The 18,679-nt window shown below is 37.3% G+C and overlaps 1 protein-coding gene across 1 annotated transcript in view; it reads right to left on the reverse strand.

Moving 5' to 3' along the window:
• Nucleotides 1-18,679, reverse strand: part of Hmcn1 (hemicentin 1) — a 450,607-nt gene that overhangs the window by 38,122 nt on the left and 393,806 nt on the right. Inside the window, exons 78-86 of the mRNA XM_013021737.1 lie at nt 17,314-17,583; nt 16,475-16,665; nt 12,456-12,669; nt 10,826-10,960; nt 9,815-10,005; nt 8,218-8,299; nt 5,293-5,562; nt 4,499-4,669; nt 4,211-4,381 (exon numbers count right to left, since the gene is read on the reverse strand). Of these exons, the coding sequence (XP_012877191.1) occupies nt 4,211-4,381; nt 4,499-4,669; nt 5,293-5,562; nt 8,218-8,299; nt 9,815-10,005; nt 10,826-10,960; nt 12,456-12,669; nt 16,475-16,665; nt 17,314-17,583 (1,695 nt within the window). The remainder of the gene's footprint in view (nt 1-4,210; nt 4,382-4,498; nt 4,670-5,292; nt 5,563-8,217; nt 8,300-9,814; nt 10,006-10,825; nt 10,961-12,455; nt 12,670-16,474; nt 16,666-17,313; nt 17,584-18,679) is intronic.

Below are 18,679 nucleotides of genomic sequence, written 5' to 3' on the forward strand. Positions count from 1 at the left end.
GCAAATTCTGACATGGTTCCAGATCTAGATGTGGTTATGAATGAAACAAATATTTTGAACAATGCTAATTTTATCCCAGCTCATCGTTAAATGTGATGGGCTTCCTACTTACACATGGACCAAACTCTTTCAACAACATGATGATTTGCACAGTTATAATTCTTTGAAATTTTTTTTCTATTACATAACATTCACAAATGTTCTGAATAACACACTCACCTACTTCCCAAACAACAGAAAACCCTGACCAGTAGTTTCCAAGGAGTAAGGCCTTCCTTTCAGTAACTAACATATTACAGCATCTGACCACAAGGCTGGCACAGCTTTATGTTTCCTACCAGGTGTGTGGGCTGAGTGTCAACATTACCAATTCTCTTACGTGCAAGTCAGTGTCAGGTCATGATGTTTCCTTTAGGGGAACTTTCTAGATACTGGCCTTGTAAAATGAGGCCCAGTTAACCAAGATGTGAACCCCCAAAAGGCCATTTCTAAATATTCTGTTAATACAACCTATGAGGGGGCCAGATAACAAGTTAAAAAACTCCATCAATGAGGTTAACATTTGTTGGCTTCATTTAGAAAGTATTTAAATATTTGCATTTTTCCCATACTTAATTGATTTCTCACTGAGTGGACTACATATACTTACAATTTGTAGACAGGAGCAAACATAGTCATGCAATCTATTTTAACTAATGAACATTTGTACTAATAAACAATTTAAATAAACCTAAGAGGGACGGAGAACACTTTAACTCTGAGGCAGATAATACTCAAAAGTGTTTCAGTGCTAACTCAAATTATAGATGCTCAACATCCTCATGTATGATTCATATGCCAAAATGTCTACAATTCCAATTATTTTAAGACATTTTATTCTTAGGGCTGTTGGTTAACCAAAGCCCAAACTCTAGCAATAAAATATTATATAATATGATATTTTTCCATTGGAGGATTATAGTTTTAGGGTGATATTTTTTACTCATTTAATAGTTTCTATTACACATAAGTAGACATCAGAACTAGAGTTAGGAGCAATGACTCTGGGAAAGATACTGTGTAAGGGTGGGTCTGTCCTCACTATCTCAGACAAATGAGTTTGTGTCTGTATTCCTAGTCTACTTACTTGCAATATGTAGGTAATTTGCACCAGAAAATAATGACTAACTCACAAACTCATGGAGATATCTCAGGGGGACACTGAAACTAGCCTAGAGACTCCATTAAAAAAAACCTAGGATAAGTTGCATATCAGAATAATAGTAATTATGCATTATAATCCATTGCATGATACTAGAGTATTCCATTGTTGTATAACATCTGAGTCCTCACTGGCATAAATCAAGAAATAAAGAGTAAAGCAAAAAATCCTCCCTGATAGAAAGTCAATAATAAATGTAGAACCTATGACAGAGTAAGGAAAACAGTATTATTCAAACTTCATAGTAATAATTAATTCCAAAAGGATTACAAGTGGATATTAAAGCTAGTAATATCCACTGGGAGACTAATAAGAGGATGTTTACATAGTTTCCCTATAAAACACTTATTTATAATAGAAGTAAAAACAGTAGCTACAATACAATGGCAAGTAGCACTTTTATTTAGAGGGCAGGCAGAGTGAATTGTCATCAGTATAGATAAATTGACATTTCATGGCCTCTGAACAGATGCACTGAGGAGCAATTATTTCTGTGGGGTCTCTGCCCAAAAGCAAACCCCAACTGTGTAACCAGGAGGAAATATCAAATGATTCCAGATTGAAAACTCTTCTACAAAATGACTGATATAGATATTTCAAAGTATCAAGGTCATGAAAGACAGTGTTAGAAAGTTCTCTACTAAAAACATCTAAAAAAATCTACAGAAACAAGACAAATAAAGAAGAGTTATAAAGAATATTACTGGAGCAACTAACAGTTATTTGAAATGTGTACCATGGATTAGATAATAAAATGAGATAAGGAGCTTAAAAATAATATATTTATATATATATACAGTGTCAACTTTGATACTACTGTATTTACGAAATTGAAGGCCCTTGTATTAGTAAATATATGTGTATAAGAATAATACAGAAATATTTTTGGTCATTCTCACAACTTTTCTTTAAACTTGACATCATTAAAAATAAATAATTCACAATAGACAAGTCATGGAATTAGCTTAGGTCTCAACAATAGATAAATGAATAAAGAGGATATGGTATATGCAGAATATATACACATGTACATATGTATGTATAAATGTATACATACACAGAATGGCTTATACACATAGAAGCAATGAAATTGTGTCATTTGCAGTATCTACCAAGTGACATGGTGCAACTAAACACTACATTGCTTTAGTTACTGGCTCTGAGATACTGTTGACATTGTGCCAAAATAGCAGAAAATTCAATTGGTTTATGGGCTTGGAATAACCCAAGAAAGCCTAAAATAATAATATGCCAGCAGATTAGTGAGCAATTGGTAATAGGTAAATAGACCGGAAGCACAGAGTTACTCAATATGAATCAAAAGTGACCTTTACTTTAACATTAGCTTTAATATTCAGGTTTCCATTATATCGTTACCAATTGTCCAATGATTTCTCTTAGGTCTTTCTGGGGTTTTTTAGAAGATAATGTTTCTGTAACGAGCTTTTTTAATTTTTCAAGGCTCAAACCCGTGGCTCTGATTTATTTTCTTTAAGATTTCAGGACAGTGTTGGTTTATTTTATTTGTTTTTTTCAAACCAGGGCCATATCTAGCCTAAGCTCACATTAAACTCTTAATCTTCCTTCCTCTCCCTCTCAGGTCCTAGAATTACAGGCATAAGCCACCATGTCAGGCTTAGGGTTTTATTTGTGAAATTTAATAGATGTCAGACTGAAAATCAAGATATCTCGAAACAAAGGAGCTAAACTTGGGAATCCATCAATGCGAATTGAAGTCCACGATTCACTTTTTGCTACTTAGTGAATTATGTAACATTATTTCCCGAATTTTTCTTTATCATAGAACAAAATACCCAATGCAATAAGGACTTCTTTTTTAAAAAAAATTATCCAAATCTTTCTTTGAGCCACTCCCAGAGCTAAGGTGTCATACCCTGTTGTGCTTTATCAATTCACTTCTTTGAGTTTGAGCAGTATGCTTATCAATATTTGAAAGACATTGTCTCTTTATCACTTTACCATTTTACTGTGATACGGGAAAGTGATATTTTGGAACAGAACCTTGGACACAGAGTAGGTGCACAGCACCTTGTTAGATGAATCAATAAGTAAACAAATAAACAACCTCTCTTCCCTTCCATATAATTTTTTTCAAGTTTCCAGACAAAGAAGCTTTCCTTTCTTGACCCTGTATAGAAGGACACATTGAATCAGCTGCTGATCATAGGACTTGGGCTACACTCAGCTAAATCCAGACACAAGCATGTGATAACTTCAAAATCAGAGTTCTTTTTTTCACAGGCTGAGAAGGAACTGAGAGGCTGATAAGAACTCTCTTTTTTTTTTTTCCCTCTGAGGCCTTAGATGACAAAGTTCATCAGAGCCAGTCTTTGCTAGCACCTGGTTCTCCCACAGGAAAAGAGTTCAACAAGGTAAAGCCCAACAGAAGAAGAGAGATGAGATAAAAGCATTGGTCAAATCCTTGCCTTCCATCATACCTGAAAAAGTGAATTTTCGACTATTTTTGTTTAAGTTTTATTTCTGTCCCTTGAATCTGAAAGAGTCTTCATATACAAAGTCAATAAAGGCACATGGACAAGCCAGCTAGCCCAGTTGTATCATGTGCTGGGTTTTTGGTGAATAGTAGCTATGTTTCACTGTTCCCTGCTCACCAGCAATGTGTTCCTGAGTCTCTGTAAGCTCTCATTTTCTTGTCTAGAAATGGATGGCTGGATTAGATGTTACCCAAAGCCACCATTACTTCTAAAATCTTAGGATCTTTTTTGTAGCTATGCGGTATGATTATAAAAATAGACCACAATGTGGAGCCTTTTTATGTTACACTAAGAATTTTACTTAGCATTGAAGAATGCCATTCCTTTACAGATTTACCTACAACAAAGAACTGATCACATCAGAATGAATGCATTCTCAAACATGAGGCTCTACCCTTCTTACAATGAAGAAGCTACAGTGATAATAAAGCTTGCTGCCTTTTAGAAAGCTTATCAGAATATGATTGGTGGGTTATTACTGGTGGGCTCTCACCTGGGCAAGGCCTCGCATTACACATGATGATTTCCACAGCATTCCCTTCACACGGCCGTCCACCATGCTGGGCTGGCGGATCATTGCAAGCTCTGGTCCTGGTTCTGTTACCCCGTCCACAGCTTCTTGTGCATTCTTCCCAAAGACTCCATTCTGACCAGTGACCATCCACTATACAAAGGTGAACAGTATAAGGTACATTGCAATCAAAGTACTAACTGTGAGGCCATGCATAGGTAGGGAATGCAAATTAATGTCAATTAACAACACGCTTAATCCCTTGTGTACCTGGACACAGCTTGTTCTGACACGTTCGGGCTTCTGAGTCCGACCCGTGGCACCGTTTGCCACCATTGGCTGGAGGAGGGCTGTTACACAGTCGGCTTCTCTTCTGGATGCCTTTTCCACAGGTTACACTGCAGGATCTCCAGGAGGACCAGGGGGAAAACCCACCATGAACTGCAAAGAAAGCATTATACTCTGTCACCCTTTTGTAAATCAAAGTTACAAAGCAAGTTCCATTTAAGTTATGAACTAGAGAGCTGAATCTATGCTTGCTGATGAGTAGTTTGTGGGAGCTTTCACTGATGGTAAAAGTAACCCATATGAGTGAAAGCAAAACTTTAGTTTATATTAGAGTTCCAATCCTGACTCACATGAATGTGGCTGCTGGAAGTTAGCAATCGAGAAGTTCATGGAGTCTTTACCTTTTGAATATGCTTTATTACTTAAAGAAAAATATATGTATTGCTTTCTGAGAATGCATTTGGTTTGGAATTTTGAATCATTAACCTGGAATTAAAAAAAACTCTATTCTGCATTGTTTTGTTTCCTTTAGTTTGTAAATCATGATGTTAGTTTTGTTCTATTTCCATCCTCTAGAAGTACCCTAAAGTTAAAAGAGACTCGGATTGAAGTTATATATACCTGGGTTGGCTTTGAACCTTGATTCTCACATCTCTGTCTCCTTAGTAGTTAGGATTACAGGTGTAAGCCACTGATGACCAGCAATATGGTAATCATTTTTATGACTGGAATTGCCTGGGTAGAGTTTAATAAGACTGTCCTCTGGTCATACTTACCCTGGACAATGACTGGCACTCTGACAAGGACAGAACCCATTAAGTTTCGAGCAACACATTCATACTCAGATGTATCTTCTTGCTGAGCAGCCACAATATATAATGAGTTGTTGGACAGAACACTGACTCGGTCATCCCAGGGAATAGAGCGCCCTTGGCGGGACCATGTAATAGTCGGATGAGGCTCTCCAGTTGCCTGACAATCTAATATGACTTTGCTGCCAGCACTAGTGATAGTTTCTACCGGTTCAAGAGTAATAATAGGAGGACCTGTCGTAAAAAAATGCACAGTGAACAAGTTTACACTCTCACCAACGATGCAGTAGGGTTCCCTTCTGGCCACATCCCCTCCAGCATCTGTTGTTATTAGAGTTCTTGATTATAGCCATTCTAACTGGGTGAGGTAGAATCTCAAAGCTGTTTTGATTTACATTTCTTTTGTGGCTAGAGAGGTTGAGCATTTCTTCATGTGTCTATTGGCCATTCTTATTTCCTCTTCAGAGAAGTTTCTCTTTAAGTCTTTAGCCCACTTATTTATTGGGCAGTTGTTTCTTTGAGTATTTGTATTAAGTGAAATAAGCCAGGCCCAAAGAAACATAGGTCCCATGGTTTTCCTTATTTGCAATAACTAGTATATGTCTGGGACAAGTAAAGAAGGTCAAAAGCTATATACATATGACCAGATAAGAAGAAGTTAAGTGAAATTAACCCGAAGATAGGGACACAAATGCTTTTTTTCTTGCTTGCTATTGTTTCTAATGTATTTATAAGGTACCATATGATTTTTTGTTGCTTTGTATGTCCTTCCCTTATACATGGTATAACCCCTGTTTTCATTGTATTTGATGTTGGTATAATTTGGGGAGGGGAAGGGAAAAAACAAAATGTTTAAATAGGGATACAGGTGGACCCATTGCAACAATGAGATGTACAAGACACTATGCTGAAAACCTAACTTTACAATTTAGGTGGGGGGGGGGGAGGCGGAGCCAGTGTAGTTGTGGAGATGGGAGGGAAGGGATGGTAGAGGAAAAACAAAGGAGGAGGCAACAATGCCTTATAAGAAATGTACTCATTACCCTGCTCATGTAACTGTAACCCCTCTGTACAGTTTTTTCATAGTAAAACACTTATTTAAAAAAGTACACAGTGATTTTTTTAGATTCTGAACAGCTAAGTTAACATTTCTATCATACACATACACACACACACACACACACACACACACACACACACACACACATGGTAATATTCTTTTGAAAGAAAAAACAAGCTTACTTACAAAATGAATAAAAGTGACTTATAGTTTTGTAATGGCCATTGATAAAATTATTGTAGCCCCATTTTATTTAGTAAATATAAAAAATGTTAAATGCCTAAGTGAGTTAGTGTACGGCATGGGCTCCATACTTAGGCTTTCTGGATTCAAATTCTGTCTGCACTATTAATCTATTCCCCTAAGCCTTTGTAACCTTAAAAAGAGTGCTTATTTCAGGATTCCTGTTACACAACTGAGATCAAACAATAACTTCTAATCAGTTTAATAACTCAATACACTCAACTGCTATTCTTTGTCTCACATAATGAAATTCCCCTTTCCTTTGATGATTATTTTTTTTGGGGTCCGGTCATGGGGCCTGAACTTTGGGCCTGGGCGCTGTCCCTCAGCTTTTCAGCTCAAGGCTAGCGCTCTACCACTTGAGCCACAGCGCCACTTCTGGCTTTTTTCTTTTTGCTTATGTGGTGCTGAGGAATCGAGCCCAGAGCCTCAGGCATGCAAGGCAAGTGCTCTACCACTGAGCCACCTTCCCAGCCCCTCCTTTGATAATTTTTGAGGTTAAGATTCACTAAGAACTCATCATGGGTCTTCTTTTATTCAACAGACATGCATTGAGAGCCTGTTATTTTCCAGCATTGTTCTACTAGTGTACAGGGATAACAGATATTCCCGGTCTCTAAGAGCTTCTAGCACACTGGTAAATTAGACAAGTAACTATTTACTTGTACTTGAACATATGTGTAGAAAAGGTACATGTATGCTAATTTGGAATATATCAAAAAAGCATGCCGCTGGAAATGGAAGGAAAAAGGAAGACATTAAAAAATTATCAAGAAGGCTGGTGCCTGTGGCTCATGTCTGTAATCCTAGTTTCTCAGGAGGCTTAGAATGAAATGACATCTTCCTATGCATGCTGCAAGAACTGTGGTCAACTCTACTAAACATGTTATTAAACAAAGACTTCCCTAGTAGTCAATTGTAATTTTATACTATGTATGTTAGATAAAGTAGAAAGAAGGACCTGTAGAAAATGTACCAGTTTTTTAAATAAGTTTTTTTTATTGTAAAAATACTGTACAGAGGGGTTACAGTTACATGAACAAGGTAATGAGTACATTTCTTATCAAGCATTGTTGCCTCCTTTGTTTTTCTTCTACCATCCCTTCCCTCCCATCTCCACAACTACACTGGCTCCGCCTCCCCCCCCCCCACCTAAATTGTAAAGTTAGTTTTTCAACATAGTGTCTTCTACATCTCATTGTTGCAATGGGTCCACCTGTATCCCTATTTAAACATTTTGTTTTTTCCCATCCCCTCCCCAAATTATACCAACATTAAATATAGTGAAAACAGGGGTTATACCATGGGGAAGGGACATACAAAGCAACAAAAAAAATCATATGGTACCTTATAAATACATTAGAAACAATAGCAAGAAAGAAAAAAATCACTTGTGTCCCTATCTTTTTCATTTTGCTTAACTTCAGCTTATCTGGTCATATGTGATGACAGCCTTTTAACAGAAAACTAAATGAGACCTATTGTGAACAGTACCACTACTGCACTTCTGCAAAGCTAAAGGAAGTAAGTACTCTCCATTAGGCACCATGGCATAAAGTTTCACATGGGTTCCACCAGGAGCTTACTTTGCAGTGTGAGGCTCATGCTGCGTTCCACTGCTCCAGCGTCATTGGTAGCTACACATGTGTAGTCTCCAGCATCTTCGTTCTATGGAAACAAGCATTTTCATAAAATGAATCTATAAGAGGGGGAAAATCCCAGTAATTTTTTTTTATCAATGTTGGTTTACAATATTGTCTTTGAGAAATCATTTTCGTAGAAATAGTCAAACCTAATAGGTCAAACCTCATAGTTTTTTAAAAAGAGGAGGAATAGAAGGATCAAGAAAGAAATTCCAAACTTACCTTTTTTTTTAACCAAGAGTAATAATTTGTAGAAAATCACAGCAAGAATAACATTGTTTTATGACCACCTCTTAAAAATACCTTACTAAAGAACAATGTCAATGGTATTATTCAGGATGTCCTAAATATCATTAAAATGGTCAGTCAGTGCAAAATAAACAACTATTGAGTCCTTTTTCTTTGAATGCCAGTTTAAGGGCTTGAACTCAAGGCCTGGGCAATGAGAAGCCTGAGACAACTTGATATGATAACAACTATGACTAGAAATAATCTCAACATGAATGACAATAGCTAATGTTGAAGTAAAATTAAGGAGAATAAACATTTGAGAATGAAGCAGGAGATTAGATAATATATTTTGTTATTTTAACTATTAATACAATGAAAGCCCATAGAAAACTCAGTAAGTATGTTTACAAATTAACCAGATGTATTTTAGTGAAGATAATTCAAAGTGAAAAAAAAATCCTATTTCTGAAATATGAAAGCTTTTGGAAAGTCCAAATATAATAATCAGTTTACTGATGAAATTTCTTTGTATTTGAAGTAGTGTACATAATTCTTCATTTTCTTTGTTCTAAAATGGATCTATAGAGGTTATCTCCTATTGTTAAATAATAGGACAAGGATAAGACAATAGGCAGCAAAATTATCTTAATTGTGGTATTTACTTGAAAGTGCCCAAAATACCAATTTCAACTATTGTTTTAGTTGTAGTTTTTAAAAGAACTTCATTGGCTAACAGATAGAGTAAATGGGGTATACACAAAGGAATACTATTCAGCCATAATGAAGGATGAAATCTCATAGGATCTAGAAGTAATTTGAAATAAGCCAGGTGCAGAAAGAGCAGCACTGCAGGATGTCATTTGTGTGTAGAATCTACAGTGCTGGTTTTATATAAGAGAGAGAACAGTAGCTACCAGACTCTGGAGGAGCAGGGAGAAGAAATAAGAAGATGGTGACCAATAGATACTTAATTATGGTTAGATAGAAGTAAAAAAAAGGTCTAGTGCATTCAGCAGGGTGAATAAATAAAAATTACGTGCTACATATTGCCAAAAAGGATTTTGAATGTTTCACCATAAAGAACTGATACTGCTTAAAGAGATCAATATGTTTAACCTGATTGAAATATTTCATAATGTGTGAAGCATCTCCTTGAACTGCATTCATATGTACTTTTCAAAGTTTCTTGTACATCATTTAAAGTAAACTTTTGAGGAGTGGAAGAGAACATTTTCTCATTTATGGAAAGTGTATCGGGCCAGTGACTGCGAGAATTTAAGGGTACATCCACAATTCCAGAGTGACTTACCACAGTGCCATAGATGGCCAGGGAGCCATTGCCCAGTTGTCGGATTCTGTGGCTGATCTCAATATCCACCCCTCTTCTGCTCCATTGAATAGTTGGGGCAGGCTCACCTTTCACCTCACAGTTCAAGACTGCATTACCACCAAGTGGTTCAATCCAGTTAGAGGGGTCGTCACCTTTGAAGACTGGAGGTTCTGGAAAGAATCAGGACAGGCACAAAGTGAAAGCAGGTGCTATTGATAATTTCTTGGTGAATTTTGACCCCAGTGAAAACATATTCAGGGCCTTAGGCATGCGTATACAAACCAACTAAAGTAGGGTATACACAGGGAGGCGGGGAGGAGGATTCCAATGGTGTAACTCCTTTAAGTAGTTGCTTAACAAAATGAATCCCAGGAGACTGCAATATGTTTTGTCTAAGGTGGGTAGGGCATAGGGGGATGGAGGGAGGGCAGATGAGTGAGGGAAAGGAATATTGGGCAAATGAAATCATAGCACCCAATGCACACCTGTGAAAATGGAACCAGATAGCTTGAAGGGATAGGTGGGGTGGGAATAAATGAGGGAGAATTATGGAAGGAGTAGCTTTGATCAAGATGCATTGTGCTCATAAACTGATATGTTGAATTGAAGTACCTTTGCAGAACTACTTAAAGGTCATTTAAAAAAGAAAGGTAATTGCATAAAGCAGGAGAAGAGTCATTTTAAACCTTCACGGATTTTTTTCAGAATGCGTGTCTCTTCCTAAACCACCGATTGATTTGGTCAACTTCAGTTCTCTACGGGACCACTTCATGAGAAATGATCTCTTCATTTACTTCTTTCTTACTTTTGAGTTAAATGCTCATGGTGGTTGTTTTTTCCCCCCACTCATGAATGAATACATTTGTGAAATTGGGCTAAATGACCTCATAAATTAAAGTTATATTGTATTACTACATAATAAGGAAATAAAACCCAACCTTCTCATTATAAATCAAATTACAGGTGTGAAAAGAAAACACTCTTACCTACCTTTCACATAAACAAACCCGATTGCTTTCACAAAGCCCACGCTGTTCTGGGCAGTGCACACGTAGGTACCCGAATCCTCCTTTGACACTTTTTCAATAACAAGTTCGCTGTGTCCACTTGCACCATCAAAGTGGGCTGAGGAGAAACAAGTTAGGAAACAACACGAATGCTTGAATGCCTCTCAGTGACCTTGAAAAAATCCAGGGCAGTGCAGTATTTTACAGGTTAGATTTATGAGTTGGTCAGCAATGGAACCAAAGGATCTCATCAAGACACCGTGCAAGACACAGCCTTTGCCTCTGATCCTCCCTCTTAGCTAGTCTACAGGCTCTTGTTTGAAGAATTAAAAAACAGCCAGGGGAACAGGAAGAGAAAAAGCAAACAAACATCATTCAGAAACTATTTTAGATTGACAGTACATCTTTCATTTCAATCTGCTACCTAAAGCAGGCTCATAGTCTCTCTGTGTTTCAAAAATCCTTCAGGAACATGACATTTTCCATTCCATTTATCTAACTGGTACTTTCCCTCCAAAACAATTTACATCAATAAAATGACCACCTTTTTAGTTATAATTCAACTGACTTGTCATGTCAGAGGGCAAATCATAAAAATACATGCTTGTTTGGTCATAGCAGCCACACGATCAAATCTGTAATAATTTAAACCTCCTTATAAATTATACATGGTGATGTTATAAATATTTAGTAAGGCAGAGGAGAATGTAAGGTTAACATGATATGGTGCAAGTTAACTAAAACCAAATAAAATTATAATTTGAGCAGCCTAAATCTAATTATGTTAAGTAGTCTGTTTACTTTGTAGGGTTTTTTTACCTGTTTATTAAAACAAAAAATTGGTAATGCTGAGTACAAAGTGGAAAATGAAGGTTTAAAAGTTTTAATAGCTAAATTGGTACTGAAAAGCTACATTGGCCTTCAGACACAGACTGGAATTTTTAGACATTGTTTTTCTTTAGTCATTACTGTGATAACACAGTTGATGAGTTCCAGTCATTAACATAAATCTTTACAAAAGAAAACACTGTCTTATCACCACTTTTCTAGAAAGACAGTCAATAAAGAGCTGAACTCAATTTTGGCAAAGGACAATTTCTTGCTATTTAGTGCCTTTACACTGATGACAAGGCCCAGTGAGTAAGTAGACGTTTGTCATGAAGTATCCATAGTGACTAGTAATTTTTTCTACATTAAGTGAAATTGATTTGCACTGGTTTCATACAGTGAAGAGTTTGGATTTTCTATAATATTACATGACTTTAGCAGTAGCCACCTTTATCAATTTATCAATGATGTTAAGGCTCAGGGGGGATAGCTGCCTACATTTACATTATTATCTTCTCATGGAGAGAGGACATTTTGAAAAGAACTTCTAACAACACACACTATATAGAACTGTAATCCACTGATTCCTGCAGAAAGAATAAACATTGTGTGTGTGTGTGTGTGTGTGTGTGTGTGTGTAGAGAGTAAAATCCAAGCTGCAGCATGTTTTATAATATTTAAAGTCACCAATTCTTCATTTGTACTTCATGATCAGGGCAAGTAGAGGTTGGTCTCCACTTCTCTCTGAGTACAAGGATTCATTTCTGAAGAGTGAAATCACTCACCTGGGATGATATTGTTATTGAAAGTCCATGTTAGCTTGGGCAATGGAATACCGGTTGCCTTACAGCTTAATCGCAGCCTCTCTCCTTTATTTAATGACACGTCTCCGGGTAGTTCGGTGAATGTGGGGAGAACGTGCACAGTCAGGGTGATGGTGTGAGTATCTTCTCCCGCCACATTGCCAGCAACACACGTATACAGCCCAGAATCTTCCGGCTAAAATGTTAAAAACAAAAATCGCAGTACACAAAATGTCAGAATCTCACATTTTATTACACAAAATACATAAAACTGTAAAACTTGTTCCCCAAAGGAGCACTCTTATCTACAGATAATAACATTTCCACTTTTAAATGCTAAATTCATTAGGTTTTCTTTTTTATTTTTGGTCGGTCGTGGGGCTTGAACTCTGGGCCTGGGGGCTGTCCCTCAGCTCTTCAGCTCAAGGCCAACGCTTTACCACTTGAGCTCAGCACCATTTCCGGTTTTCTGGTGGTTTATTGGACATCAGAGTTTCAGGGATTTTCCTGCATTGGCTGGCTTTGAATCTTGATCCTCAGATCTCAGCCTCCTGAGTAGCTAGGATTACAGGCATGAGCCACCAGCTCCCGGCTAAATCATTAGGTTAGTTTTGAAGAGCATAATTTACTTTTTAAGTTACGTATTTTTCTTAGCATACATGAGTTGCACAGGGCTTTAGTGTCATTTGCACACACACATATACAACATGATCTGATCAAATGCCCCTCCCCGCACATCTCTCCCCTGTCTCCTCTGACCCATCTTAAAACAGGTCCAGCAGGGCGCTGGTGGTTCACGCCTGTAATCCTAGCTACTCAGGAGGCTTAGATCTGAGGATCATGGTTCAAAGCCAGCCAGAGCAGGAAAGTCCATGAGACTCTTATCTCCAATAAACCACCAGAAAACCAGAAGTGGCACTGTGGCTCAAGCGGTAGAGCGCTGGCCTTGAGCTGAAGATCACAGGGACAGCACCCAAGCCCAGAGTTCAAGCCCCACAACCAACAAAACAAAACAAAACAAAAAACAGCTCCATTTGGTGAATACTGACTCCTTTGTCCAACTACTTAAAGATAATAATTTAAAAAATGTACAGAGAAAAAAACAGTTTCAGCAGTTTTCACTGTTCTATGTTCATATATGCAAATAAAGTACTTTAACCATATTCATCCTCAAACATTCAAAATACATAGGAGTTAAATCATAATCCCACATGTTACAGATCTATAACAACTATTTTCTAGCAACAGGATTTCAACAAAAATAAACCCTAAAGTCTAGTAATTATCCAATATACTATCACTTTTCAATGTACAAGTAAGAAACCAAAAATAACATTAAATCCAAGGCTGCTAAGAGGCATCTGGACAATCTAGTGGGCTCTTTGGGTAATGTGGTACCAACCAAAATTAGCAGAAAAATGACAAGCATAATAGCAATATCACCTACAGTTCTGGGGTTTCACTAGCTAAGCCCAATGACCAACTCCTATCACTGTTATTTGTCTGACTGGCAATAGTCCACACTCTCAAACTTTGCCTTCATTTGGACCATATAGTCTTCGAGTTTCCTGCCAAAATACTATTGGCTGCTTCTCTATGTAATGTTGACGCAGGAGAAGGCTCAGTCTTGGTCCCTTTATATCTGTATCTACATGGAACTAGATGTATGGAACCTGTATGTCATTTTACCTATATAAATTCCTTCACAACATCATGGCTTTATATGACCACTTACATCTTGAAGACAACCAGTATCTAGATCTTATTTCCAAACTCCAATTGCATTGAGCTCATTCCAGTTCTCCTTTGGAGTTAACTGATATATAGTGGTTATAGGTGGCATGGAAAGGAAATTGGACTCAATAGAGCAAATCATTGTTTTTGTGCTATTATTTATTTCTCAGATGATGGCTATTGTATCCTGTCAATTATTCATGCCTTTGGTACCAGACATTCAGTCATCCTTTACTTTTTCCTCTCAAATTCCACTTGCAATCTTTTAGGACATGCTAACTTCAAAGTATATGTGTCCTCCGACCACTTCTTACTCCTTCTCTGAAACATTCTATTGGTGGTTCTATTATTTCGCATTTGCCTCCCTCCAGCCTTCCCACAGGTCTTCCTGCTTCTGTCCTTGCCACGCTACCATCTACTCTTATCATAAAAGCCAGTGAGGTCTTACAGAAATACAGTATTGTCAATAGACTCGGACTTTTAGGAATAGTAAAAGGCAAAATGGTTCTAATGATCTAGAAGACCACATGCCATTTGCTCTGCCTTCTCTCATTTTATACGCTTTCTTTGCTTTTACTGGCCTCCTGAGTCTCAAATCCGACTGGCCCATTCCCACTTCAACTCTTTCGCTCTGCCTATTTTCTTTCCTCGGTTGCTTTTCTTTGAATATTTTGTTGGCTGGGTCACTCTCCTAGATTTGGCTAAACTATCACTTTCCCAATGATCATTTTACTTAAAATTGTAACTTGCTCCAGCTCCAGAGATCCTTTTTACTCCACTTTACAATGCATTTTTGTGACATCGTACATGTTGCATACTACTTTTATTGCATATTTCCTAAATTATCTATCTCCTTCTAGAAATAAACTCCATAAGAGCTAGGATCTTCAGGTCTTTGTTTCTGGTATTTCCAGTGCCTGACCCATTAATAAATGTGAGTTTAATTGATTGAATGCTTTGGATGAATTAAAATATATATATTATGGACTTTATTTCTCTTTTCTAAATTTAAGACTAAAATTCTTTGTCAACGAAGCACCAAAGAATTAGAAATACATCATAAAATTTACCACCATTCATTATAGATACAACCTAATTTTTGTTGTAGTCTTAAAAAAGGCAAATAAGCATAAGTCTTATTCCCCTCACCACACACCACTTAACTGGTTTTAAGTTCTTAGCTTGTGACAAATTAAGTTTAAAATAAAAGATTTTATGTAAATGAAATATTTCAAAATCTGGGTCATATATGTTATATGCCAATACAACTACATATTATTTATGTCACTCCCCTCATATTTAGGATACACCTGAGTATTGGTATTCTCTTACTGTACCTGACTCATTGTCCCACTGAATTCTAAACTGTCCCCTTTAATTCTTTAAAGTCTAAAAGATTTTTGTACATGGACACAGGAGTAATGCCCACCAGAGATATTTAGCAGTTTAAACAAATAAAAGGGTTTATTGTTATTTTATCAATTCTAAGTTTCCCACTCTTTAAGCATTAAGATCTTTGATATTAGGATACAACTGACACATGGATAGGCTATATTCTCTTTCTCTTGGAAAGAGAATTGGGAAAGTACAATGTTAGCTGACATCGCTGACTAAGAGCCTGACATAGCCTATCACAGTGCCATATACTTGGAAATCCCAGGGTCCAGTTGTTTGACTGAGATATGACCAGTAGCTAGGATTACTCAGGAGGCTGAGCACTGATGATTGCGGTTTGAAGCCAGCTGGATCAAGAAAGTCCATGAGATTCTTATCTCCAATTAACAACCCAAAGGCTGAAAATAGAGCTATGGCTCAAGTGGTATTGTGCTAGCTGAGAGAGAGAGAGAGAGAGAGAGAGAGAGAGAGAGAGAGAGAGAGAGAGAGAAAGAGAGAGAGAGAGAGAGAGAGGAGAGAGAGAGAGGAGAGAGAGAGAGAGAGAGAGAGAGGAGAGAGAGAGAAAGCTCAGACAGTACTTAGGCCCTAATTTCATGCCCCAGGATACATACACACACACACACACACACACACACACACACACATCTAATGAACAGTTTTAAAAGGTATTCATTAGTTCCATCTATCTGCTAAATGCTATTCTCCTTGTGGGGACTTAAAATGAAATATATGTCTAATTTTTAATTGGATATACACTTATATGAGTATTTTCTTTTATCATTATAGACTATATTTTCAGATTAAATTAGTAAAAACAAGGAATATGAATTAACCATCTGGCTTATGCACCTATTTACATTTGGTAAACTTACCACAACATTTTCCAAAATGAGTTCTCCATATGGCTGAGCAGTGTATTTTCCTAACAAGTTAGATAAAGGAACATTGTCTTTTTCCCAGTGAATTGCTGGAGTGGGGATTCCATCAGCCACACATGGTAGAATAGCTTGTGAGTTCTCATTGACTGCATAGTGTATTTCTGTATTTCGGATACTAGGTGGTACTAGGAATTTCGAAAAGATAGTTATTCAAAAAATTAACTTCAGGAGGTTAAATTCAAATCATCATTATTTCCATTGAAAATTAACATATAAAAGACATTTGAGGGTCATTCTAATAGGAATACTATAATAAGCTATCAAGATATTGATTTCTTTTGCTAGGAGTGCAATTGATATTTTTGATCATAGCAAGAATTCTAAAGTACTCGACTTTGTGGAAGACATTCAATTCACTTTATGCCCAAATGATTTACAAGTGGGTTAGAAATCTTTTTGTTTGCCTCTTTGACGTCCTCACATTTGACTTTTTTCTACTTATTGTAATAAAACAATAAAACAAGCCAAAGTACAAATCCAAAGCCCCTTTATGGTGCTTTAATTTTTGAATTTGTTCCACACAACATGTTGACTGGATAAACTGGCTATTCACAGACACTAAAAAGTACTCAAAGTGCTCAGCAGATCTTGAATAACACAAAGCACAACAGAAAATAAATTTCACCTGTGTTATCTGGTCTACAAACAAGATCTATGACTCTCTCCTTGCACACATTTTGGATATTGATTTTCATTAGTTTTCTTTTCCACCAAATTTGCTCTTGGTGACCTTTTATTTTGCTACATTACTGTGGCAACGTTAGACAACCTACCATGGATGGTGAGCTTGGCTCTTACACTGCTTGAACCTGCCACATTAGCTGCCATGCATGTGTACTGCCCAGCATCCTCCAGCTGAGCAAAGGCTATCTGCAGAGCCCCCGAGTTGAGGATGCGCTGGCGGATGGACTCTGTAATGGTATGCCCATCTTTGTGCCATACAATGTCAGGTGGTGGTAGGCCATCTGCTTCGCAGGGGAGTGTGATGGGTTGATCAATTGCAATGATGTATTCTTGTGGATGAGTTCTAATGACTGGGGGAACTAAAAGAGAATTCAAATCTCATTTGAGAATCAAGAGTATGCAGACTACACACTACAGTCCTGCTGGGGCAAAGGAACATTTGTGCAAAAACAAAAATCCTCCCTTTATTGTATCTTTATAAAGCGTTAGAGTTTGTCCTGTTTGGAACATCAACATTTTCCTTTGCCTGGCATCAAAGGCTCACATCTGTACTCCTAGCTACTAAGGAGGCTGAGATCTGGAAGACTGAGGTTCAAAGTCAGCCTGGGCAGAAAAGTCTTCAAGACTGTTTCCAATTAACCAGAAAAAAACAGGACTGGAGTCATGGCTCAAGTAGTATAGTCCCAGCTTTGAGCAAGAAAACTGAGTAAGAGCTGGAGGCTCTTTTTGTTGCCAAAAAAACCAGAAGGCAACAAAAACAAAAGGCTAAATCATTTAATGAAGAAAGCACTAGCAACTGGAAACAATTTCTTTCTCATCATATGTCAAATTATAGAAACCAATGAATATTTTTGGATTCTACACCTTGATATGGTTACGTTCCACACTACAGTCCAGTTTCTTCTTGAAATACTATTCCCTTCTAGATTCCTCTGATTTTTCACTGATGTCTCTGGGCATCATCTTGAACACTTTGGATTCTTTTCCAGTGTCCTCTCTTTCATGAGACTGCTAAGCCATATTCTGTCCCAGAACCCTTTCCTTATCCAGCTTTGCTGTCTGCATTTTTCCTTAGTTGATCACATCCTTAGGTGATATCCTGAGTTTAACTTTAACATTGATTACTTTCAAGTTGTGTGTGTGTGTGTGTGTGTGTGTGTGTGTGTGTGTGTGTGTGTGTGTGTGTGCTAGGGGGGAGGGCTGGTAGTAGGGTTTTAACTTAGAGCATTTTCCTTGCCAGGAAGATGCTCTATTACTTGACACACTATCCTTTCTCAGCATTTTTTTCAACTTTATACTATGTATTTTTCATGAGCTCCAGTACATAATCAACTCTCTATTAGATATCTCCACTTGGATATCTAATATTCTGCACTTAACGGAATTAAACAGACATTGTGGTTTTGTTTTTCCAAAACTCGATCTTTCCCTCGTATTCTTTCCTGGAAAAACCAT

This window comes from Dipodomys ordii, unplaced genomic scaffold (genome assembly GCF_000151885.1).
Source record: "Dipodomys ordii isolate 6190 unplaced genomic scaffold, Dord_2.0 Scaffold57, whole genome shotgun sequence".
Classification (NCBI taxonomy): Eukaryota; Metazoa; Chordata; class Mammalia; order Rodentia; family Heteromyidae; genus Dipodomys; species Dipodomys ordii.